The 26,166-nt window shown below is 40.6% G+C and overlaps 2 protein-coding genes across 2 annotated transcripts in view; both read right to left on the bottom strand.

Annotated features, from left to right (window-relative positions):
- Positions 1-7,365: 7,365 nt before the first annotated feature.
- LOC122707050 (olfactory receptor 4B1) overlaps positions 7,366-26,166 on the bottom strand; it is a 43,892-nt gene continuing 25,091 nt past the window's right edge. The window contains exon 2 of the mRNA XM_043922729.1: positions 7,366-8,306. Within this exon, the coding sequence (XP_043778664.1) occupies positions 7,366-8,306 (941 nt within the window). The remainder of the gene's footprint in view (positions 8,307-26,166) is intronic.
- Positions 20,343-21,269, bottom strand: LOC122707175 (olfactory receptor 4B1-like). The gene has a single exon (XM_043922744.1). It carries the CDS (start codon positions 21,267-21,269, stop codon positions 20,343-20,345), a length of 927 nt encoding a protein of 308 aa, XP_043778679.1.

The following is a 26,166-nucleotide window of genomic DNA, read 5'->3' as shown; positions in this document are numbered from 1 at the left end:
CACCCACTGAAACTCCAATGTTTGTAATTAGTCCTTGAATAAGTTAAGATTCTTGAAATAAATTAATCCACACACTCTAGTCAAGGGAACAACTTCCCCATGGAATGTCTTTTCTCTCAGGTGAAACTTCGTCAACTAACCTTGACTTAGGAGAGATTCAAAATCTTTTCAGTTAGCTCAGGGAGATGTCCATAAGACATCTGAACTGGGTGTGAACTGAACTTTGTTCAGGGGGACTTGAGTGAGAAATCCACTGAGATGGTGATATTAGCTAAGGCATCTGTCTTGTCGGGGTGTAGGATTCCAAGGGGGGATTTCAATTCTCTATCCTGTTCTACTTTCTCCAAACCAGATCATCTGCTTGAGTAATGATCATTTCTCCATAGGGAGTTTGTACCAAAACCAAAGTAATAGAAGAGAAAAGCTGAAGGTAAGACATCAAGGGAATACTTTTCCAGGCTGAACTGCCAAGAATGAGGACAACTGGATAGAGGAACAGTGAGGACCAGACAGGGAACTGGGACAGCGGGGCCCTAGCTGAGGTTCAGTAACTGATTCACTTCTCTTTCAACCAGGTCATTTCCCCTTCAACCTCTCACTCTCCCTTGTTTCCACTTCTAGATAAAATGACAGGATTGGGCTAGATTATCCCCACTGTACCTCCCAATGCTAGCATGTCTATGTAAGCCACTTAGACTTCCTGTGCCTCAGCCTCTCCAATGACAGTGATAATAATGTAACATAGTAAGAATTTCCTCAGCAAGAGCTGTCATTCATCCTTCCATTCATTCATGCATTTATTCAAGAAATAGTATTGTGTCCTTTAACGTGTCAAGCATGGGTGCTAAAGATTTGGCCATGAGGAAAAAAAGTCCCTAACTCAAAGCAGTTATATTTGTCATATTCCCAGCAAGGGGAAGTGGGAAATATGAGGAAACCAATTAGGTGATTATCAATTGCAATAATCCACCCAGTAGAAGCTTGTCTTTACCAGGATGGTAGCACTGAAGGTTTTAGGAAGTGGTCAGATTCTGGACATCCTAAAGATAGAACAAAGATTTGCTGAGGTTTTGATGAGAGGAGAGAGACAATTCAAGGACACCTGAAAGGTAGATTTGAGTGAGGAAAATGGAGTTACCATTATTGAGATTGATGTCACTGTAAGAAATGCATGGAAGCAGATTCAGAGTGTGGATCCGGACATGTATGGCAGAGTAGAGAAGAATGAGTCCAGGATGGTGGTTAGAGAAAGTGGCATCTAGAAGGTGAATAAAGAAAAAGCCCTTGAAAAGAGACAAAGGGAAAAAAGTCTGCAGCTAGGAATAAAATCCTTCAGTGGGAAAAACCTACCCGCTACCCAGTGCCTCTGGCAACCACCAATCTGTTTTCTCTATCTATAAATTCAGTTCTTTGGTTGGTTGGTTGGTTCGTTTTTAGATTCCACATATAAATGAGATCATATGATATTTGTCATCCTGTCTGATTTATTTCATGTAGCATAATGTCCTTTAGTTCCATCCATATTGTTACAAATGGCAAGATTTCCTTCCTTTTTACGGCTGAATAATATCCCATTGTATACATCTACCACATTTTCTTTATCCACTCGCCCATCGACAGACACTTAAGTAACTTCTATGTCTTAGTGCTTGTGAATAATTCTGCAATGAACATTGAGGTGTATGTATATTTTTGAGTTAGTGTTTGGTTTCCTTCAGATAAATATCCACAAATGAAATTGCTGGATCATACGGTAGCTTTGTTTTTAATTTTTTGAGGAACCTCTATACTATTTTCCATAGTGGCAGTAACAATTTACCACCAACAGTGCACAAGGGTTCACTTGTCTTCACATTCTTACCGATGTTTTTTTCCTTGCCATTTTTTTTTTATAAAATGTGTGAGGGATATCTCATGATAATTTTGATTGGCATTTCCTTGATAATTAGTTATGTCAAGCATCCCTTCATGTACCTACTGACCATTTGTATGTTTTCTTTGGGAGGAAAAATGTGTAATCAGATCATCTATCCATTTTTAATCTAATTGTTTCGGGGTTTGCTACTGAGCTGTATGAATTCTTTTTTTTTTTTTTTAATTCTTGATATATTTTGGAATTAACGCCTTATCAGATATATGATCTGCAAACATTTTCTCTCATTCATTGGTTGCCTTTTTATTTTGTTTATGGTTTCCTTTGATGCACAGAGGGTTTCTAGTTTGAAATCCATTTTGAGTTAATTTTTGTGTATGGTATAAGAGTCATCTAGTTCCTTAAATGTTAGACAGAATCTACCAGTGAGGTCACCTGGTCCCGGACTTTTGTTTGTTTGGGGAAGTTCTTAATCACAAACTTAGCCTTCCAACTAGAAATCTGTCTGTTCAGGTTTCTTGTTTCTTCCCAATTCAGTCTGTTAGGTTGTATATTTCTTAGAATTTATTCATTTCTTCTAGATTATCCAGTTTGTTCACATATAATTGTTTATAGTAGTCTATTATGATCCTATTAGTTAATACCACAGAATGTGGTAATGAGGTAATAGCTCCTCTTTGATTTCTTTTATTTATGTGAGCCCTCTTTCTTCTTCTTGGTGAGTTTAGCTAAAGGATTTGTGGTTTTGTTTATCTTTTGAGAAAAGAAACAGCTCTTAGTTTCATTGATGTTTTCTATTCCCCTCTTAGTCTCTAGTCATTTATTTCTGCTCTTTCTCCTTTCATTCCTTCTACTAATTCTGGGCGTCATTTGTTCTTCTTCTAGTTTCTTTAGGTATAGGATTAGGTTTTCTATTTGAGATCTTTCTTGTTTCTTGATGTAGGCATCTACTGTTATGAACATCCCTCTTAGAATCCCTTTTGTTGCATCCCACAGGTTTTGAAATTACAAAACAAACTGTATACACATATAACAGAATGCCTCAGACAAAATGCCAATCCTTACATCCATTCTCCCTTTCTTCTTTAAGAGAAGAACACAATAAAACCTTGATATTTTTTAATAGAACACAATTTCACATAGGAAAAAAAAAGATTATACATTCTAGCCTTCCTTGTAATTAAGGGTGACAATGTGTCATATTTCTATTGAACAAAATGAAAGCAAAAGTGTTTGGTGGCACTTTTGAAACAGCTCCTAAATGGAAAGATATCAGCTTATCCTCCCCCATTCCCCTTTATGGTCTTCTAAATTACAAATTTAATACCAGAGCTGTACTGTCTAATATCACATCCACAAGCCACATTTAGCTTTTTCAATTAAACTGTTAAAACTAAATAAAATTTAAAATTCAGTTCTTTGGTCTCACTAACCACATCTCTACAGTTCAGCAGCCACTACCATGCTGGACCTCACAGATACGGAGCATCACCTGCATAACATGTATTCTGCTGGGCAGCAGAAGTAGAAGCTCTTTAAGGTCATGAGGTTGAGTCTACAAGATGGCTGACCCTGCATTTCTAATAGTATTTTTGGAACTCCCAACAATGTTGGGCTTTTACTTCTGTATTTCTGTAGTTCTCTCTCATTAGGTTGCCATTTTTCTATTATATGCAGTCAAACCTATACCTAAAATATATATAAATAATAAATTGGAAAAGAATACAAAATTGTATATGCAGAGTAGTTGGCAGCCCTCTACCAATTTGTCCTAAATAAAATTCTCTATTTATTATCTAAAAAAAATACATTTGGGGATTTTTTTTTTTCTTTCTTAATGTTGCTGCAGAATCAATAACTGAGAATTAGCTACATGGTCCCCAATGCTAAGTGGTATAATTGTAGACTGTTAGTCCTTCTGTGAATTTAGTAAGCCTTTTCTAAATGTCCCAATAGTCGACTCTTACACAATTGAAAAGATGCTTTCCTATGTCTCCTATGGTTTTTCCAGTGAGATCAAAATGAAGGGAGTAATTAGCCCTCAATAGACTTACCCTCAGTAAGTAAGGTAGTCCCCTAGAAAACTGACAATCTGGTTAGAGAAGATATTATCTGTACATGAGTATCCAATGACTCAGAGTGTATTGATGATGATCTTTCTGTAGCTCTCAGTGAGGAAACCAAAGATATATGAGTAAGAGGCTTCTTTCACAGTCTACATCCTGAAGTCCTAGTCTGCTACAGTACAATCAAGGCATCAAGAGAAAGGGAGGGTAGCCCCACTGACTTTGGCTCTGAAACAAATGCCTTAAAAAATACATTAACAAAATATAAATGTATTCAGCATAAAAGATAGTGAGGCCATGTGGTAGTTAATATTTATTTAACAAATATTTATTGAACACCTTCAATGTGCAAGGTACCGTGCTATATACTCAAAAGTGATTAAACAACAGAGAACATTTAGCCCAAAGAAGCTGTAAAACAAATGCATTTAACAGCTCTCAAATGCCTAAAACTTTTTTAGGATGAAATCAAAAGACTACTTGAGTAGCTTCCCAGTAAAGAAGTCCAATTTGTGAATAGTCATGTAGTCATCAAACAAATAAAATGAATGACCAGAACGAATTATAATCATGATTATGATAGCTAATATTTACTGAGTCTATAGTATAAATCTATACCATGTTCTTTTCTAAAACTTTGATGTATACTGGAGACTTCCCTGGTGGTCCAGTGGTTAAGAATCCACCTGCCAATGCAGGGGACACAGGTTCGATCCCTGGTCCAGGAAGATTCCACGTGCCAAGGAGCAACTAAGCCCATGTGCCACCACTACCAAGCCCACACGCTGCAACTACTGAAGCCTGGATGCTCTAGAGCCCATGGTCTGCAAGAAGAGAAGCCGCCGCAATGAGAAGCCCAAACACCACAACCAGAGAAAGCCCAGGTGCAGCAACAAAGGCACAGCATAGCCAAAAATAAACAGATAAATGGGGACAGAGGGGGTGTATGTATAATCAATCATGTTTTGTTGCATGGCAGAAACCAACACAATATTGCAGAATTTTTTTAATTTAAAAATTTTTAAATGGGGAAAAAATTAATTTAATGTATATTAACTATTCTAATATTCAGAATACTTCTCAAGTTCATATCATTGTTCATCTTCTTGTATTTATGAAAAACAGGTGGTGATGAAGTAGTACTTGGATCATGAGTAATGAGAGAGGGGCACTTGGAAGAGCCTGATGGGTTTCAGAGCCTGAGCTCTTCCAATTTTAACAGGAAGAGCTAGGCACCCCATCATGAGACATGCCCATTAAAAATTCCTTAATGGATCTGGGGTTTGTTTTCTAGGTGTTGAAAATGTTCTGCAATTAGTGGTGATAGTTGCAAAATGTACTAAAAATGACTGAATTGTACAATTTAAAATGGTCAAATTGGCAAAATTTATGTTCCATAAATTTTGTCTCAATATTGCGTAAATAATAAATGTATACAACTGTCACTTAAAACTATTGTTGTTCAGTCATTAAGTTATGTCTGACTAGTTGCAACTTCAAAGACTGTAGCCTGCCAGGCTCTTCTGTCCCTGGGATTTCCCGGGCAAGAATACTGGAGTGGGCTGCCATCCTCCTCCAGGGGATCTTCTTGACCCAGAATCAAACCTGTGTCTCAGGTCTCAGGCATCAGCAGGCATGTTCTTTACCACTGAGACACTGGGGAAACCTGCATAAAACTATGAAATAAACCTAAAAGAAAACTCTAAAAAAAATCTGCAAACTACGCTCTAGAAAGGATTGTTCATGGGCCTAAATGGTTTGTTTTTTTCAACAAGCACTAACCACGCACCAGCTAACACATGATACTTATAGTTGCAAAGCAGTGTAGTGAATAGCCCTGTCCCTGAGAACTTAGTCTAGTCAGAGAGAAAAACATATAAAATAGCACCTCCAAAGTGATAAGGACAATGATAAAATTATGTAAAAATAACCAAGGCTAGAAGACAAAGTTCAACCCAAGGAGGAGCAAGGTGAGAGAAGAATTCATAGGAAAGTGATTTTAACCTAGGTCTGAAAGGATATATAGGAGTTTGTCACATGGAAATGTGTGGTAAAGTCATTCCAGAAAGAAGTGGTATTTCCTCAGGGATTATGAATGGTTGTCCATGTCAATGACTAGTGAGGATGACAAGCAAGTGGGGAAAATTTCCTGGTACCTTTAAAATCACTGTTCATCTGCATGCCTAACCAGCTTCTGAGGACAAAGGGAAAAACCTTTAAGGCCTATAACATAATATGATGGATGCTCCATCCCTCTGCAAGGAAGTTGCATGCATTACTTCCCCTGATCCACAAGAGGAGTTGGAAGGATGGAGGGCAAATGCAAGAAAATCCATGTTATTCCAAAGCCAATAGAAACAAATTTTATTATATTCTCTCTATATTCACAATGATAAGAGTCAATTGAGTTAAAGGAGTTTCTGAGAGATGAACCAATAATGCAAACACAAACTCTCTTATCCTGCTCCACCAAGAAACACTAATAGGCTTGACAAGAAATGGACTTGGCTGATCAGTTAGAATGAAGGACAGAGTGTGGAGCAGAAGCATGCTTGGACATTATTTCCCTCTCCTTCATTCTTCAACTTAGGCCCAAGATGTTTTTTATATTCTGTATTGATTTACATCTGTATAAAGCTAAAAGTGATATTTTTTGTTAAAATGTGTGTCTTGATCTTTCCCTACTGGCAGCCAGGATCTATGTCATGTTTGATCGTCTTTAAAATTTTGGATACAGGACATTACGAGAAGAGATTTAAGGACTATCTTTTGTGTCAACATATCACAAGAACTGAAACTGCTCCAGGGTCTTTTCTAGTACTTGTGCTCAAAAAGTCTATGGTACAGGATGCTAAAACAAGCAGAAGAATAGAAAAATCCCTGGGTGCAATTTTCAAAGACACAATTGTCCACGGTGGAAGAGCAGATCAGATTGGTACCCTCCTCCCCAAATATCCCATGGTAATTCCTCTGTTTGGTTTCCCTTTCTAATGAAATATGGGTTGTTATCATTAGGGAGGTTAAACAAAAAGGGAAGCATGAAGAGGAAATGAAGAAAAAGGCGAAAGAAGGAAGGTGGAAGGGAATGTAGGAAAGGAGTGACAGAATCACTTTAACATACAGAATATTTGTCCAAGAGTTCTCCTTTGCATTCATACTTAATTTGAGTTTCATTGTTAACCAGTCCCATGAAACTACTGAATATCACAGAGCCAATTAAGTTCTCTAAGACCAACAAGACTATCTGACCTCAGTCCTTGGAACGTGATACTAGGATACTACAAAGACTTTGGTTACTAAGGAGAATCACAGCACAGTAACGTTAAGTCCCTGAATTTGTTTCTGACATTCCTGTATGTCCTACTAAAATTAAAATCCATTTCAAGATAATAATCAGGCACACTTTTATTAATCACTTTCCCATTTTCACTCCATCCCTGAGTTCTCCTTTTTGCCCCACAATCTCCTCATGGCAACTTTCATCTCTGCATTTCTGAGTGTGTAGATGATGGGGTTCAGCATGGGGGTGACCACCGTGTAGAACACGGCCACCAGCTTGTCCTCAGTGAAGGTGGAGGCGGGCCGCATGTAGAGGAAGATGGCAGGTCCAAAAAACAAGATGACCACCATGATGTGAGAGGCACAGGTGGAGAGGGCTTTGCGTCTGCCCTCTGCTGAATGGTTCCTCAAGCTGACCAGGATGACAACATATGAGGACACCAAGAGGAGAAAGGAGAAGACAGAGATTAATCCACTGTTGGCCAGCACAATGACCCCCTCCATGAATGTGTCAGTGCAGGCAAGCTTGAACAAGGGATGGAGGTCACAGAAGTAGTGGTCAATCACATTGGGACCGCAGAAGGGCAATTGGATGGTGATGAGAATCTGAATTATGGAGTGAAAGAAGCCTCCAAGCCAGGAACTAGCCACCAGCACATGACACAGTCGATGGCTCATAATATTCGTATAATGAAGAGGTTTGCAGATGGCCACGTAGCGATCATAAGCCATCACCACCAGCAAAAAGATCTCAGTGACCCCCAAGAAATGGGAGAAGAATATCTGAGCCAGACAACCTTTCAGAGAGATGGTCTTAACCTTGACAAGTAAGTCTGTGATGAATTTGGGGACGATTGTAGAGGAGTAACTGATCTCCACCAGCGACAGGTGACTAAGGAAGAAGTACATGGGGGCACGCAGGCTCTTACTGACTCTAACCGTCAGGACAATGAGGCCATTGCCCACCACCGTGGCCAAGTACACGGGGAGAAACACCACAAAGCACGCTCTTTGCACCTCTGGGTCCTGGAAAAGACCGGTGATAATTAATTCAGTCACATTATTGGTCCTCGCCATGGAATCCATTCCTGCAATCAAACAAACACTGATTGTAACTAATTTGCCTCATTTATGGCAAATTAGCATAAACCACTTTACAATACAAACTTACTGCGAACTCACTCATTCACCCAATATGTATTCATTCAATTTTAAATATGGTCAATCTAATAACAGTTTATATAAACAACATTAAGGCTCAGAGAAATGGTTATTTACCCAGGATCACACAGAAAGCTTCCCTGGTGGCTCAGATAGTAGAGAATCCATCTGCAATGAGGGAGACCTGGGTTCGATCCCCAGGTTGGGAAGATACCCTGGAGGGGGGCATGGCTGCCCACTCCAATATTCTTACCTGGAGAATCCCCATGGACAGAGGAGCCTGGCAGGGTCCAGGCTGTCCATGGGGTTGCAAAGAGTCAGCCATGACTAAAGTGACTAAGCACACAGAAAGTAGTGAATTCTGGAACTCAAGTTCAGACTCTGAAAGGAGTCCAGGGTTCTTTCTAACTCACCTTAAGATACTATGAATTTTGGCAGCCATTCAAGTTCAGCACCTACATTTTAACCATGTTCATTGCATTTTCATCACTCTATCTTATTGGGGATCCCCAAGACGGGCTACTTTCCTGAGTCCTTCTTTCTTTCATCTCTGTGGCAGGGAATCGTCTTCCCACTGATAATCCTTCCCTTTCCAAAACATCCTCAGTACTGTTCTCTTCACTCTGCCAGTCTTCAACCTACTCAGGTCAGAGTCCTTCACCAGTCTTGCAGCTTCAATACTTGTGTTTATATGACAAATGTTCAAACACTCTAGAGAGAATTCCACCTACTCATTTGTCTCCATCATTTCACTGTTACTTTCTTACCTTTTGCCCCACTGCTCAAACTACAGACAGATCCTGAAATCAAAGCGCTTATCCTCTGAGAGTTCTTTTGTGGCTGACCAGCCTTGCTTGTCCTGGTTCCAGGTTGGTGCATGCATGCTAAGTCACTTCAGTCATGTCCATCTCTTTGCGATCCCATGGACTATAGCCCACCAGGCTCCTCTGTCCATGGGATTCTCCAGGCAAGGATGCTGGAGTGGGTTGCCATGCCTTCCTCCAGGAGAACTTCCCAACCCAGGAGTCAAATCCACGTTTCTTATATCTCCCTGTATTGGCAAGCACATTCTTTACCACTAGTGCCACCTGGGGCTTTCCTGGCGGCTCAGACAGTAAAGACTCCACCTGCAATACAGGAGACCCGAGGTTGATCCCTAGATGGGGAAGGTCCCCTGGAGGAGGAAATGGCTACCCACTCCAGAATTCTTGCCTGGAGAATTCCATGGACAGAGGAGCCTGGTAGGCTATAGTCCACGGGGTCGCAAAGAGTAGGACAGGTTGGTAGCCAGCAGCAAAGTATATGATGACTAGAGTGAAGATTGCTCCATGAGTTACTCCTCTGGAGAAGATACTTACTGACACCTCTTACACATCTATACAGTCTCAGACTAGACTAAAGAAATACAGATTATGATACACCCCTCATGCTAACAATGTCATATGGAGGAAGCTACAGAGGATAACCACTCCTTGTCCCATCCTGACACAGGGAAGGTGGAGCACATTGGGAAGGAGAAATTAGAAATGCAATGATGGGCCCCTCCTCTCTTCCTGTGAGATGCTGTAGAGAGCACAGTACCTATACTGCCCCGGGGGAATCCTCTGTCTCTATGGGGTAGAGACAGTTACTGTGTGTGCTCACTCAGTCGTGTCCGACTCTTTGCAACACCATGGACTGTAGCCCAGCAGGCTCCTCTGTTCATGGGATTCTCCAGGCAAGAATACTGGAGTGGGTTGTCATTTCCTACTCCAGGGGATCTTCCTGACCCAGGGATTGAACCTGCATCTCTTGCATCTCCTGCATTGGCAGACAGATTCTTTACCACTTGAGCCACCTGGGGATTCCAGGCTACTCTGTAGAGTAGACCCAATGCTGCCATGGCTGGGTAGGGCTTTTACCTAAATCTAGAGCTCAGTTTGAGAAAGGCCACTTGGCACCAAATTTTAAACCTCAGTCTCTGACATCACCTTTTCTAATAGCAACGGTAACATTTTTCCCAAATTCCTTCTTCCTTTGCCTTGTTTCTGAATTAGTTGAAACTTCATAGAGGGAAAAGATAGATTAAGCTTCGTCAAAGTTCCAAATGATATCTAACAATCACTTTATAAGAAAAAAACTGTTACAACCTGTCAAAGCCACAGTAGAACTGTCTATCTATCCAAACAGGAGGTACAGCTATCAGATTTCTTGGGAAGAATTACTGCTATGGGACAAAAGAGGAGGAATGGCCATTTGCAGAAGAAGAAGGGATCAGCCATCCATGGAAAGAGAAACTGTCTACCCAAGAAATACAGGTTCCCAGGACAATAGTTGTGGCATAGAAATTACACTGATCCTCATGTCAAACACAAGCAATATTAATAAATTCATCATAATGGGGTCCTTTCTCAATAAGAACAGTGATGTGAACACAAAGTACCCAGAATATTAAGAATATCTGGCATCATCTCAGGACTTTGGGAAACCAAGTACCTGAAGTGTTACAAAATAAGATTGTGAAACTCCTCAAGAAGCTCCTATTAACACGTTCTCATTCAGGAGCTCAAGAAGGGCTTTGAACAGAGATTAGAGTTGAAGCTGAGGACAATAAGCCATAGAATAACAGTGTGACCCAAAAGATACTTCAATGCCAGCATCTGCTTCCAAGATGCCCTGGCTTGTCGCTGTGATGTCTTCTGTGATCCATGCCTCCCTTTCATTCCCGTACCCAGTCAGTCACCACATCCCACTAATTTTACCTTTAAACCATCTTTCCTGTGCACTTTCTCTCCAAGTGTGCTCCCACCCTGGAGAAGACACAGACGAAGAGATGGGTCTGTGTCTATGAAGATGGGTCCCACTGCCTTCATATTTGCTGTCAGCTGATGCTTAAGTCACCAAAGCCTCTTAGTCTCCACAACCTCCCACCCCACCCATCCTGCACACTGCAACCAGAAGATTGTTTCCCAGACCCTTCCTACCTTGGATCCTCCTCTGCTTGGGGATAACCAGTGAAAGCCTGAGTGCCTGGACTTACTTTTAAAGATTTTCACAGATGGAGTCATCTCAAAGGTCATTGCTTTACTCACTAAACTTCAATTCACCTCCGCTAACTCAGGGTCATCTCTGTCTCCCACAAGGCCACTCTACTCACTCCCACCATGGAGAGCCCTTCACTGGAAATACCTTCTCTGTGTCCATCCCAACCTTACCTACCTTCCAGCCCCAATTCCTGTCCTGTGTGTTCAATGAATCTTGCAATTCACACTCCAACTTACATGTATCTCCTCTGAGCACTACAAATCCTTTGGTGATTACCCTTAGATGTAAATCTGATCATGTTCCTTCTTTACCTAGAATCTAGCAACACCTCCCCCACCCCCACCCCATTGCCTGGAGAAGGAAAAGGCAACCCACTACAGTATTCTTCCCTGGGAAATTCCATGGACAGAGGAGCCTGGAGGGCTACAGTCCATGGGGTCGCAAAGAATCAGACATGACTGAGCATGTGTGCATGCCCTATTTCCCACAGCATAAATTATAACATTTATAGCATGGATTCCAGGTCCTTCTTGAATTGGCTATTACATATTTTCACAACCTTATTGTCATCCCCCAAATGAACCTCATACAGCTATTTGCTAATCCAAGGTATCCTTCCTCTCTTCTCTGTGTTTAATATTCCTTCTCCTAGGTTTCTGGAGAACCTTGCTTCTATAGGAGAGAGAACTGCAATAATAAATTCTCTTCTTTGTGCTCCTACTGTATGTTACCATACTTCTTTTATAGCAATTAAAATATGTTTTATAATTGTAGCCTCTATGCCTGTATCTTCTACTAAGAAATACACCTTTGTATTCAAAATTATCTGTTTAAATTTTTTCTTAAAGCTTTATTATTATTAATTGCATTCTGGTTGATAATAATAGTTAGCATTTCAACAGTACCATGTACCAAACACTTCATAGGTGTTCTATACACATTATTTCAATCAATTCTCAGAGCATACGTATGATACAGGCATCATTATTATCGTTCCTTTTTAACATATGAGGAAAAAGGAACACAGGTAAGTGAATTAACCCGTCTAAGATTACACAGCAGTGAAGCCAGGATTTCAACCCAAGTAGCCTGACCACTGGAGAAGGAAATGGCAACCCACTCCAGTATTCTTGCCTGAAAAATCCCATGGACAGAGAAGCCTGGTGGGCTACAGTCAACAGGATCTCAAAGAGTCAGACACGACTGAGCAACTAAACCACCACTGCTACCAGCCTGATCGCAGATCTTATCTTGTAACCACTACTTTTTACAACTTCTGGGTACATAATACATAAGGGAAAAGTTAAATTTAAATATTCTAGGACCAATCTGAGAGATCACTCAGAACTGTTTAGAGTCCAATATTTCCAGTCTTTATTCCTCAGAGAAGGAATACCTAATAGTTTCTTTTTGGAACACCACCATTTCCTATTCTGTAGTCTATGCCTTTTCTGTAGATATTCCTCTCTTTGCTACCCTCTCCCATCCATTTCCACCTTCTCTCTGCAAATTAAAGATTAGGCTCTTCTCCAACAACAAATCACCAATATACCTGTGAGCTTTTAGAAAGCAAAGTCAATGATGTCTAAGAAGAGTCATCAGAAAAAGAGGAAAATTCAGGTGCTCTGGATCCAGGTTGATAATTGTATTATAATATATAAGAAATAAACAAATGCCACAGAAAGCATCAGACTCAGAGATTTTAAAGATCCTGCTTTTTGTAAAGAAAAACTACCCAACCACTGAAAGTCCAAGAGTTCTGAATAAATGGTTAGATCTTTGGACTATTTTAAATAATTTAAGCCATACACAATAATCAAGGGGAAATCTTCCCAGTGGAATTTCCTTTCTCTTGGGTGAAACTTTGTCAATTAAACTATGACTGAGGAAGGGCTTGGAATCTGTTTCAGTTAGTTTGATGATGTTTCTATAAAACTTTTGTACCCAATAATAAGGTAGTAAGAGAAGAAACTTGTATACGAATTGCTGATTCACTTCATTGTTCAGTAGAAACCAGCACAACGTTGCAAACTTTTTCAAAGCCAATAAAACTTTTTATTGTAAAGCCAATTAAAAAATTTTAAAAAGGGAACTTGATGGTAAGTCAAAAAAGCAACGTTTTTCCAGACTGGACTGCTGAGAATGAAAAAGAGAATAAATAGAGAAGAAAGAGGACTGCACAGGGAGCCAAGACACCCGGGCACTAGGTCCAGCTCAGGAATTAACTACCTAAATTAAGCCACGTCATCTCACCCCTCCACTTCTCACTCCCCCCTGTTTCTACGTCTGCATAAATTGACAAAATTGGGCTAAACAATCTCCACTGTGCCTCCCAATTCTAACATTCATGGATTCAGTTCTAAGTCTCTTAGTCTCCTTGTGTTAAGCCTCCCCATCCATAAAATAGCACTAATAATAATATAATATAGTGAGAATTTCCTCAGGAAAGAATGCATTATTCATTCATCCATTTATTTAACAAATAGTATCTAGTCTTACTATGTGCTAAACACTCGTCTAGGTGCTGGAAATTTGCTAGTAACAAAGCAAAGTCTCTAGGTTCATTGAGGTTTTGTTACTCAATCGCTAAGTGGTGTCCAGCTCTGAGGTCCCATGGATTGTACACCAGGCTCCTCTGTCCATGGGATTTTCCAGTCAAGAATACTTGAGTGGGTTGCCATTCAGCAGATCTTCCTGACCCAATGACTGAATCTGCGTCTCTTGCATTGGCAGGCAAATTCTTTACCACTGAGACACCAGGAAAGCCCCCTTCATTGAGGTTATATCTTTCATATATGTATCAGAGCATAATGGAAAAAGAGACAGATGATAAATAAATAAAACTTGATATGCAAATTATATAGCAATAGTCCTATCAAAACCACCCCCAAGAAAAAGAAATGTAAAAAGACAGAATGGTTGTCTGAGGAGGCCTTACAAATAGCTGAGAAAAGAGGAGAAATGAAAGGCAAAGGGGAAAAAGAAAGATAACCCATCTGAATGCAGAGTTCCAAAGCATAGCAAGGAGAGATAAGAAAGCCTTCCTCAGTGATCAATGCAAAGAAATAGAGGAAAACAATAGAATGGGAAAGACTAAAGATCTCTTCAAGAAAATTAGAGACACCAAGGGAACATTTCATTCAAAGATGGGTACAATAAAGGGCAGAATGTTATGGACCTACCAGAAGCAGAAGATATTAAGAAGAGGTGGCAAGAATACACAGAATAACTATACAAAAAAGATCTTAATGACTCAGATAACCACGATGGTGTGATTGCTCACCTAGAGCCAGATATCCTGAAGTGCAAAGTCAAGTAGGCCTTGGGAAGCATCATTACAAACAAAGCTAGTGGAGGTGATGGAATTCTAGCTGAGCTATTTCAAGTCCTAAAAGATGATGCTGTGAAAGTGCTGCACTCAATATGCCAACAAATTTGGAAAACTCAGTAGTGGCCACAGGACTGGAAAAGGTCAGTTTTCATTCAAATCTCAAAGAAAGGTGATGACAAAGAATGTTCAAACTACCACACAGTTGCACTTATTTCATATGCTAGCAAAGTAATGCTCAGAATTCTCCAAGCCAGGCTTCAATAGTACACGAACTGAGAAATTCTAGATGTTCAAGTTGGATTTAGAAAAGGCAGAGGAACCAGATATCAAATTGCCAACATCCACTGGATCATAGAAAAAGCAAGCAAATTCCAGAAAAACATCTGCTTCATTGACTACACTAAAGCCTTTGACTCTGTGGATCACAACAAACTGTGGAAAATTCTTAAAGAGATGGGAATACGAGGTCATCTCACTTGCCTCCTGAGAAACCTGTATGCAGGTGAGGAAACGACTGTTAGAACCAGACATGGAACAACAGACTGGTTCCAAATTGGGAAAGGAGTACGTCAAGGCTGTATATTGTCACCCTGCTTATTTAACTTCTATGCAGAGCACATCATACAAAATGCCAGCCTGGATGAAGCACAAGCTGGAATCAAGATTGCTGGGAGAAATATCAATAACCTCAGATATGCACATGACACCACCTTTATGGGAGAGAGTAAAGAGGAACTAAAGAGCCTCTTCACGAAGGTGAAAGAGGAGAGTGAAAAAGCTGGCTTAAAATTCAACATTCAAAAAACTAACATCATGGCATCTGGTCCTATAACTTCATGGCAAATAGATGGGGAAACAGTGGAAAGAGTGACAGACTTTATTTTGGGGGGGCTCCAAAATCACTGTGGTCTGTGATTGCAGCCATGAAATTAAAAGACACGTGTTCCTTTTTATAGGCAGAAAAGCTATAACAAACCTAGACAGCATATTAAAAAGCAGAGACATTATTTTGCCAACAAAGATTTGTTTAGTTAAAGCTATGATTTTTCCAGTAGTTATGTATGGATGTAAGACTTGTACCATAAAGAAGGCTGAGCACCAAAGATTTGATGGTTTTGAACTGTGGTGTTGGAAAAGACTTCTGAGAGTCCCTTGGACTGCAAGGAGATCCAACCAGTCAATCCTAAAGGAAATCAATCCTGAATATTCATTGGAAGGACTGATGCTGAAACTGAAGCTCCAATACTTTGACTACCTGATGTGAAGAACTGACCCATTGGAGAAGTCCCTGATGCTGGCAAGATTGAAGCGGGAGAAGATGACAGAGGATGAGATGGCTGGATGGAATCACTGACTCAATGGACATGAGTTTGAGCAAACTCGGGGGGTTGGTGATGGACAGGGAAGCCTGGCACATTGCAGTTGGGGTCACAAAGAGTCGGACACCACTGAGCAATGGAACAGTAACAACAAAGTCCTATCAAGAAAAATAAAACAGGTTAAGGATGATAGGAAAGCTGGTGGTTATTATTATATTACTATTGGTAGTCAGGAAAGGTTATATCTTGCCAAGATCTCTGTCTGCTATCTTGAGAAGAGGAGTGGGAAATATAGGAGTGGGAAAAAAAGGAAACCTGTTAGGAGAACATCACAGTAACCTGGCCAAAGATCCTTGTGTTTTGGGCCAGGACAGTAGCAGTAAAGGTTTTAGGAAGTTTTTGGATTCTGCACATATTTTGAAGGAACAATTCATAAGACGTGCTGATGTTTTGATTCAGAAAAGCAAAGAAGTAGAGCAATCTCAGATACCTCTAAGGATTTAGACTGGAACAGGCAGAGTGAAATAAGTCAGACAGAAAATGATAAATACCACGTGCTCTCACTTATTTGTGGAATCTCAACAAAACAAAACCGAGCTCACAGATACAGAGAACAGATTGGCACTTGTCTGAGGCTGGGGTGAGGAGTGGGCAAAAATGGATGGAGGGGGTCAAAAGGAACAAACTCCCAGTAGTCACCACACACCTATCAGGGTAGTGGGGCCAGGAGCAATTTTCCCGACTCAGAAAAATAGGTACAAGTTTGCAGCAAAGGAAGCACTGAAGTATGTAGACTTGTGTACCCAATGTGGTAGTCACCAGCCACATGTAGCTATTTAATTTCACTAAAATTAAATAAAATTTAAAATTCAATTCTCCCATCATTAGAGTCACATTTAAGATGCTGATTAGCCACATGGCTAAGCGCTACCATGCCTTAGCACAGGTTTAGAACGTTTCCATCATCACTGAGCCTTCTCACAGAACCCGGATCTAGACCACAGCTGCGTCAGAAAAAACAAAATATTCTCCAAGAACATAAGCTCCATGCAGGCAAGACCTTCTCCCTCCTGTGTATCGTTATACACCTCTAGCACTTAGAACAATGTCTGGAACATAGTACATGGTCATTAAATCTTGTTTAATAAATTCTTACATGAATCCAAAAGCCCTGAAACAAGTGGATATTAAGTAAACTGTGCTACAATTAAACTTTGTGATATTACCAACCCATCATAAATAATTTTTATGAAAAAAATTTAATTGCTTGGGAAATTGATGTGTAACTGAGTGCCTGAGAATATGGGCCAATCCTTGTACCCATTCTCTTCTTCCTCTTTGAGACTAGAACAGAATGCTAATTTTAGCTAAAAGCAATTCCACACAGAATAAAAGATTATAGTTTCCAGGCTCCCTGGCAATTAAGGGTCACCATGTGATTAATGTGAATAAGATGAAAGCAAAATTTCTGTGTGGGACTTTTGGAAAGTCTCCCAAAAGAGAAAACGATCTTTTAATTTTGTGGCTGCAGTCACCGTCCACAGTGATTCTGGGGCCCAAGAAAATAAAATCTGTCATTGCCAGGTTTAGTCTCTAGTATGGGAACTAGATCCTGCATGCCACAGTGAAGGCCTGGTGCAGCCAAATAAATAAATAAAAATATCTTTTAAAAGCAGGAAATTACTATCATATTAGACAGGACCAACAGAAGGCATCACCAGCATAGCATGAGTTCTACTGAACAGCACACGTATGGAGTCTTAGCAGTCCCTTGAGGTCACAGGCTGAAGTAATACATTCAGAATAGACAAATACTCAGTCTCAATTTCTCATAATATTGTTGGACCGCCACAATCAAGCTGGATTTTCTCCCTCTGTACTCGAGTGTTCTTGCCTGGAGAATCCCAGGGACGGGGGAGCCTGGCGGGCTGCGGTCTATGGGGTCGCACAGAGTCGGACACGACTGAAGTGACTTAGCAGCAGAGGCAGCAGCAGCACTTCTATAGTTCTATCTCATAAGTTGCCCTTACTATTATATGTAGTCAAACCTATACCAAAAACCACACAAATAATAAATGGGGAAAATGTAGTACTTGCAAAATGGTTTGCAGCATGCTATCAAATTTTCTTTAATAAATTTATTTTATATTTATTTTCTTTAAAATATTTTTTAATGCTGTGACAGCATCAACCATTGAGAACTAATTATATGATCACTGACACTAAGTGGTCTAATTAGACTGCTGCTTCTGTGAATTGAGTAGGCATCTGTAAAATTTTACAGCGCTGTCTCTTAAAACAGTGAAAACAATGCTTTCCTCTGCTTCTTGTGCTTTTCCAGTGAGACCAGAACAAAGCAAGTAATTAATTCTCAATAGATCCACCAAGTCTCAACCCTCAATAGGTGAGGTAGTCTTTGAGAATCATGGCAACACATTTGGAGTAGATACTATCTGCCCATGCGGTATTCAGAGACTCAGAGTTCATTGATGATGCTTTCTGTAGCTCTCAGTGAAGACACTAAAGCTGCTTATGAGTAAGAAGCTCCTGTCACAGCCTGCATCCTACATTCCTAGCAAGGCATCAAGGGAAAGGGGGCTTCACTAAGTTTAGCTCTGCATCAGATGCTTTCAGATATACATTAACACAATGAAGTGCACTAACATAAAAGATAAATGGGGAAGTCACGTGACAGTCCACATCCACTTAACAAATATTACTGAGCACCTACCATGTGCCAGTTACTGCGCTAGGTACATAAAGCAATTAAGCCACAGAGGATGCTTATCCCAAAGAAGCGTCAACACAAGAATTAGAATAAAGGACAGAGTATGGAGTAGAAACATACGTGGACATTACTTGCCTCTCATTTATTCTTCAAGTTAGAATTAATAAGAAATTTCTAATTCTATATTTATTTACTGTGGATAAAGCTTTGTTGAGATGTTTGAGTTGACCTTTCCCTATTGATAGATAGAATCTATGACATTTTGATTTTTTTTTCATTTATTTTTATTAGTTGGAGGCTAATTACTTTACAATATTGTAGTGGTTTTTGTCATACATTGACATGAATCAGCCATGGATTTACATGTGTTCCCCATCCCGATCCCCCCTCCCACCTCTCTCTCTACCCGATCCCTCTGGGTCTTCCCAGTTTTGATTTTATTGATGGTAGACATTGTGAGAGGAGATCAAAGGGTTATCTTTTGTGTCAACATGTCACAGGAACTGAAATTTCTCCAGGGGCTTTTCTGATACTTGTGCTCAAATGATCTGTGGTACAAGGTGCTAAAACCACCAGAAGAACAGAAAAACCCCCGAATGCAATTTTCAAAGACGCGCTTATCCATGTCGGGCTCCCAGGTGGCTCAGCACGTAAAGAATCCGCCTGCCAATGCGGAGGATGCAGGAGTCAAGGGTTCGATCCCTGGGTTGGGAAGGTGCCCTGGAGGAGGACATGGCAACCCACTCCAATATTCTTGCCTGGAAAATCCCATGGACAGAAGAGCCTGGCAGGCTACAGTCCATGGGGTCACAAGGAGCTGGACACGATTGAGTAACTTAGCAGGCATCCATGTCAGAAGACTAGATCGGATTTTTTTTTTTTTTAATCGGATTTTTACTCTCCTCCCCAAACATCCCATGATAATTCCTCTTTAGGTTTCCATATTTAACTAAGTGTTGGTGGTCATCACTAGGGAGGTTGAACCAAGAGGGGACATTGAAGAAGGAAGGAGGGGGGGAAATGAAGGAAAGAAAGAAGGGAGGCAAGGAGTGATGAAGAAGAGAAGGAAGGAAGGTGATCATAGGAATAAGTGATTTATCCCCTAAAACACTTGTTAAAATGTTCTCCTTTGCATTTGCACTTAGTTTGAGTCTTAATATTTTCTAATCTTGTGATGTTGTTGGATATCATGAAGCCAATGTGACCTCTGTCCTTTGATCATTACACTGGATTAGTGGGGAATCTTTGCTTACTTGCAACCCCGTGGGCTATACAGTCCATGGAATTCTCCAGGCCAGAATACTGGAGCGGGTAGCTGTTCCCTTCTCCAGGGGATCTTCCCAACCCAGGGATTGAACCCATGTCTCCCACATTGCAGGCCGATTCTTTACCAGCTGAGCCATCAGGGAAGCCCTTGCTTACTTAGGGAGAATCACAGTAGCAGTAACATTAAGTCCTTACATTTGTTTCTTCCATTTGTGTATGTCCCACTAAAATCAAAATCCATTTCAAGAACAGAGAATAATCAGACAGATTTTTTTTTATCGCTTTCCCATTTTCACTACATCCCTGAGTTCTCCTTTTTGGCCCACAACCTCCTCATGGCAACTTTCATCTCTGCATTTCTGAGTGTGTAGATGACGGGGTTCAGCATGGGGGTGACCACCGTGTAGAACACGGCCACCAGCTTGTCCTCAGTGAAGGTGGAGGCGGGCCGCATGTAGAGGAAGATGGCAGGTCCAAAGAACAAGGTGACCACCATTAGGTGAGAGGCGCAGGTGGAGAGGGCTTTGCGTCTGCCCTCTGCTGAATGGTTCCTCAAGCTGAGCAGGATGACAACATATGAGGACACCAAGAGGAGAAAGGAGCACAGAGCAATTAAGCCACTGTTGGCCAACACAACGACCCCCTCCACAGAGGTGTCAGTGCAGGCAAGCTTGAATAATGGCTGGAGGTCACAGAAGTAGTGGTCAATCACATTGGGACCGCAGAAGGGCAATTGGATGGTGATGAGAACCTGAATTATGGAGTGAAAGAAGCCTCCAAGCCAGGAACCAGCTACTAATATGTAACACAGTTGACGGTTCATAATGCTCGTATAATGAAGAGGTTTGCAGATGGCCACATAGCGGTCATAAGCCATCATCACCAGCAAGAGGATCTCAGTGACCCCAAAGAAGTGAAAGAAGAATATCTGAGCCAGACAACCCTCCAGAGAGATGGTTTTAATCTTGGAAAGTAAGTCTGTGATGAATTTGGGGACAATTGTAGAGGAGTAACTGATCTCCACCAGCGACAGGTGACTAAGGAAGAAGTACATGGGGGCACGCAGGCTCTTACTGACTCTAACCGTCAGGACAATGAGGCCATTGCCCACCACCGTGGCCAAGTACACAGGGAGAAAGACCACAAAACACGCTCTCTGCACCTCTGGATCCTCAAAAAGACCACTGAAAATTAACTCAGTTACATTATTTGTACACGCCATGGAATCCACTTGAAGAAGATGGATTTAAGAGATGAGACCTGTGATAAAACAAACAGTCATAACACCCCGTCCTTCATGTTTACTCAGCACTTGCTGTTGATGGAACTCTTTCACACACAGTATCTGACTGGTTAATTTATTTGATCACTAATATGGTAAATGTTTGTTCAGTAGCCCACTTTATGCAAGACATGATTCAATATACCTCACAAAAACTCTATAATCTCCATATCCTAAGTGAGAAAACTGAGGCTCAGAGAGGTTGAGAATTAACCAAGACTTCCAGCAAGAAATGGATTCAGAACAAGAACCAGATTATTTTATTCTAATATGTTATTTCAAGGAAACCACACTGAAAAAAATAATTACTATCTTCAGCATTAATAGCCATATATATATATATATATATATACACACACACACACATATATATAAAGGACTATAATATATATTAATTAATATATATATTAATGACTAATAATTAGCCCATTATCATCATACCTTTGTGTTAGAAATTCTCAAGTGAACTTCTGCTCCTGAATCTCTTGTTTTCTCCTTTTATTCCCCAGAAATGCCAATCCCATTGATAGTCCTCCCTTTCTAAAGAATGCCTTTGATATTTTCTTTGTATAATTTAGACAAGTTTCTGAATTATTTCAGACCTATGGTTTCACTCAATTCCACAGCTTTATGAATTTTTACCAAAATTTTTTGAAATTTTTGACACTGGAGACCAAGGTAAAAATCTAGGAGTTGTTGAGAATATAGCTCACTATCAAAGACAGTTTAAATATAATACTTTCACTTAAATATAATATTATAATATTGTATATTATTATATATTATATTATATTATAATACATTCATTTAAATATAAAACATTCACCAGTTTGCTATTTTCTGTCTTCCAGTCCAGTTTCCCAGCCATTGAGAAACATTTTTTGCCAGCAAGAGGTAAGGATTTATTTTAATCCTTTGACCAAATATTTTATCAAGGACCTCCCATGTGCCTCAGAGAGCCAGGATGTATGAAAGAAGAAAGATGGCTCTCACCCTTAGGAAGCTTGCAACTTCGTGTAATTAAATGGCACATTTATTAATGAGGCAGAGGAAACCGTGAAGACTTCCTCTGTTTTTAAAACTACTTTGAAATATCTCATTCCTCTTATTTTTTCCTTCTGTCTCTTGTGCATCCATCGTGAAATAGATTAATCACCTCCTTTCTCCCCAGTCTTTCTCTTGATGAGAATTTGAAGACATATACAAGGTGAAAATATGCTAAGAGAATCCTCAGTAAGTTACTTGGCTAAAACTGGGGAAGAAATGGGGCATTAAAAGGTTAAAAAAGAGGGACACCCAGAAAACACAACTGAGCAGGAGCGATGAAGCAAGATGGAGTTCCCTTAGTCAAGCCCGGTGCTCTGCGACGACATAAAAGGATGGGATGGGGGAGGGGAGGGGGGACACATGTGTAATTATGGCTGACTCGTGTTGTCGTATGGCAGAAACCAACACAACACTGTAAAGCAATTTTCCTCCAATTAAAAAAAAAAAAGATGGGGCACCCTTACTGGTTCAGGGAAATAGAAAGAAGGAAGGTATTAAAAACAACCCAGAGAGGCTGTGAAATAGTTTTGTGCCTTAAGGTGACTAAAGCATGTGGCTACCGGATGTTCGCCGTTTGCATTGTCAAGCTACAGTGTCAGAGACTATTGCCCTTTATTCAGCTTCTGCTGTGTGCTGGACTGTGATAAACGTGTTATAATCCTCTCCTCGTGTAAATCTTCCTACCACTTTGAGGTAGTGAATGGAAAGGTGAGGAAACTGTGACTCAGAGAGGTTAAGTTACTTACCCAAAGAAACACAGCTTATGAGTGGTTAAGTCAAGGCTGAAACCCAGGTCAGTCTAGAAGAGGGAGGAAGAGCCTCCTTCACCATGGGCAAGGGATGAACCCGAGGAAGGAGAGCTAATAAGGAAAGAGCATAATACACGAATGCGCTTTTCTAGTGAAGATAAAATACAATAGTACCCTCCCTCATGTGGCTCAAAGAAAAACATAGCCTTAGCTATTGGTTCAGTCTCTGATGCCACAATATTCTTACAGGAGTACCTGATCCTTAGGTGAAGAAATATGTCTATATACCTTAGAGTCCAGAGTAGACATCAGAGCCTAGTGTAGTGAGTGCTAAAACAGGACAAGGTCATCAAAAAGGGCATGTCTTCAACAAAGTTGGAGGAACAGATAGAAAGGCAATATTAATGCCTCAGGGGAATTCCTGGAGCCTCATATTCATGGGCAGTGGGGGAAAAAATGTATAATAAGTAACATCAATCATCTTAATTGCCACCGGAAGTAAAGAAAGCCAACTTTTAAGAGAGAAAAGCAACAACCAGGTTTTGTACAAAGTGACCCATTCCCAGGCACCTCGTATGTCTATATAACCTAGTCCAAGCTACCACTATCTTGTGGCTGGATTACTACCATATGCTCCTAACTGCTCTTGCTGCTTCCACTTTCTCTCCTAAAGTTTATTCTCCAGCTAGCAGAGTCAGCAAGATCCTCTTAAAAGATCAGTCAGATTGTGTCTCACACATACATCCTCTAAAGAGGAAAAAACACCATCTCTACCAAAGTCTTTCCTGGCTCCCACTGGAAAAAAAAGCTACAGAGTCCCTTCTGCAGTCTGTGTTGTGGTTCCCACTCTTTCCCTGGCCACTGACCCCATCGCTCTTCCACTTTCTCAGTGTTTTTCAACCACAGGATGTAGGACACAGTAGGGACACTCCAGACTCATTCCAGGGTCTTGACCAACATGTAATGTCATGGCATAGCATAGAACTGTCAGTAAACTACAGCTAAAAGTGATCAACTTCTTGTTATAAGGTTTGACTTGATATTTCCTTTTTGATAGTTTGAATCTATGCCATTATGATCTTTTGGTGGAGGGAACAGTTTCAGGTTCATGGATTGCTGGACAGAGGGAAACAAAATACAGTAAGGACACCTAGTTGAGCTGACTTTCACTCTCCTCCCAGAACAGCCTAGAGAAGTGGTTATAAGAGCAAGTATTGCAGCTGGCAGCCAATTCTTAACTCTGTCACCACATATCATGTGTCCTTGGGAACAGGTTTTCTCATTTTCTTAGAATGGGGCAACAATTCATATGTGAAATGTTTGCTGCATGAATTAGATATGAGATAAAATATATAAAGCATTTAAGAGGGTTGCCTGGCAAATAGGAAGTTCTCAATCAATAGGAGCTATTATTAGCTCAGACTTCCTGGTATTTATTTACATTTCTCTCTGGCTTCTCTTTTCCACTAGCGCAAGAGAAAGACAGTCCATAACTAATTACCTTTTCTGTCCTCTATCATTTCTCCAGATAAAACCCTTACTGTGGAATTAAGGATTACAAAATGATCCGTGGGTTGCCTGTAAAAACCTAGGTAGGTAAATGGTGGTCTAGACCCTAACTAGAATTTTCTCCTGTAACTTTGGGGCTTCCCAGGTGGCTCAGTGGTAAAGAATCTGCCTGCCAATGCAGGAGACACCAGAGCCTTGGGTTCGATCCCTGTGTCAGGAAGATCCCTAGAAGGAAACTGTAACCCACTGCAGTATTTGTGCCGGGATAATCCCATGGACAGAGGAGCCTGGCTGGCCACAGCCAAGAGTCAGACACAGCTGAACACACACACAAGAATGAGCATAGAGTCCCAGTGAGAGAAATCTAATAAGGACACGATAATAAAGTGATAGAGAGCCTGAAGACTTATTGCTATAAGCTCAAATTACATCACGAGAGACTCCTTCCCACTTTATACCTCCAAGTGGTATTTCATGGACTCCCAGAATGTAAAAGCCAAAAAAAAAAACCTTTAGGAAACATCCTGTCCAGGCCTCTCCTTTTTATAGAAGGAGAAACCAAGATCCAGAGAGGAAGAGTGACTCACCTCAGATCACACAGGGATTCGGAGCCTCTCACATTCCATCAACCTGTGAAATCCTCCAGGAACACCATTACCCACCCGGTATGGGTAATGTTCAATATTAGAGCACAGAGTTGAACATGAAGGATTTTCTCCTTAGGCATGGGAAATATTTCTCCTTCTGTTGCAAGAACTCTTCACTCAAACAGATGTCCCAGGCTGAGGAGAGAAGATTCTCTTCACAGCAAAACCCTTCCACTGGGCTTTTTTCTCTGCACTGAAGGCCCCTAGTGAGTTAATCCACTTCATCTCAGCCAAGACGCCAGGTGAGACTGAAGAAATTTTAGAGCTGAAAAGAAATCTGCAGACTGTTAACTCAACCTTCTCGATTTACCCATGAAGCAACGGAGGGCCAGAGAGTTTAACTGACTTCTAAAAGTCACACAGCTATTTTTTGGTCAGGTTGCTGAGGCACTATTTCTGAAATACTGGGATTATCTCTAGTGATTTTGATTTTGTGATTGCTGTTGCCAACTAGCAGTATCAATTTTGCTACCATATGACAAAACCCCACAGCCCTGTGATCTTTTAGAAAATGAACAGCCTATGGTGATGTGGATAAATCACAAAGGGAAAGATTTAGGAAATTGGTCCATAGCCAATCTTTCGATCAACTATTTAGAAACAGGAAAATAGCTACCAAAAACAGCTAACCAGTAAGCTTTGGGTCCTGCTGTTGGTTTAGGAAACCTACTCGCTCTCTAGAAAACCAAAGATGGTTTCACTATGGAGATGCTTGAACTATTTAAAATAAGTTGAGCCACATGCTGTGATCAAGGGACCAAATTTCCCGGTGGCTTTTTGTCTCTCGTGTGAAACTTTTCCAAGAAACGGAGTTAAGAAAAAGTTCAAAATGTGCGTCAATTAATTTAGAGAACTTCGAGAAGTTAACAAACATCCAGTAATTAT

Source organism: Cervus elaphus, chromosome 1 (assembly GCF_910594005.1).
Source record: "Cervus elaphus chromosome 1, mCerEla1.1, whole genome shotgun sequence".
Lineage (NCBI taxonomy): Eukaryota > Metazoa > Chordata > Mammalia > Artiodactyla > Cervidae > Cervus > Cervus elaphus.
The sequence above is the reverse complement of the archived record's forward strand: the minus strand, read 5'-3'. Positions and strand labels throughout refer to the sequence as shown.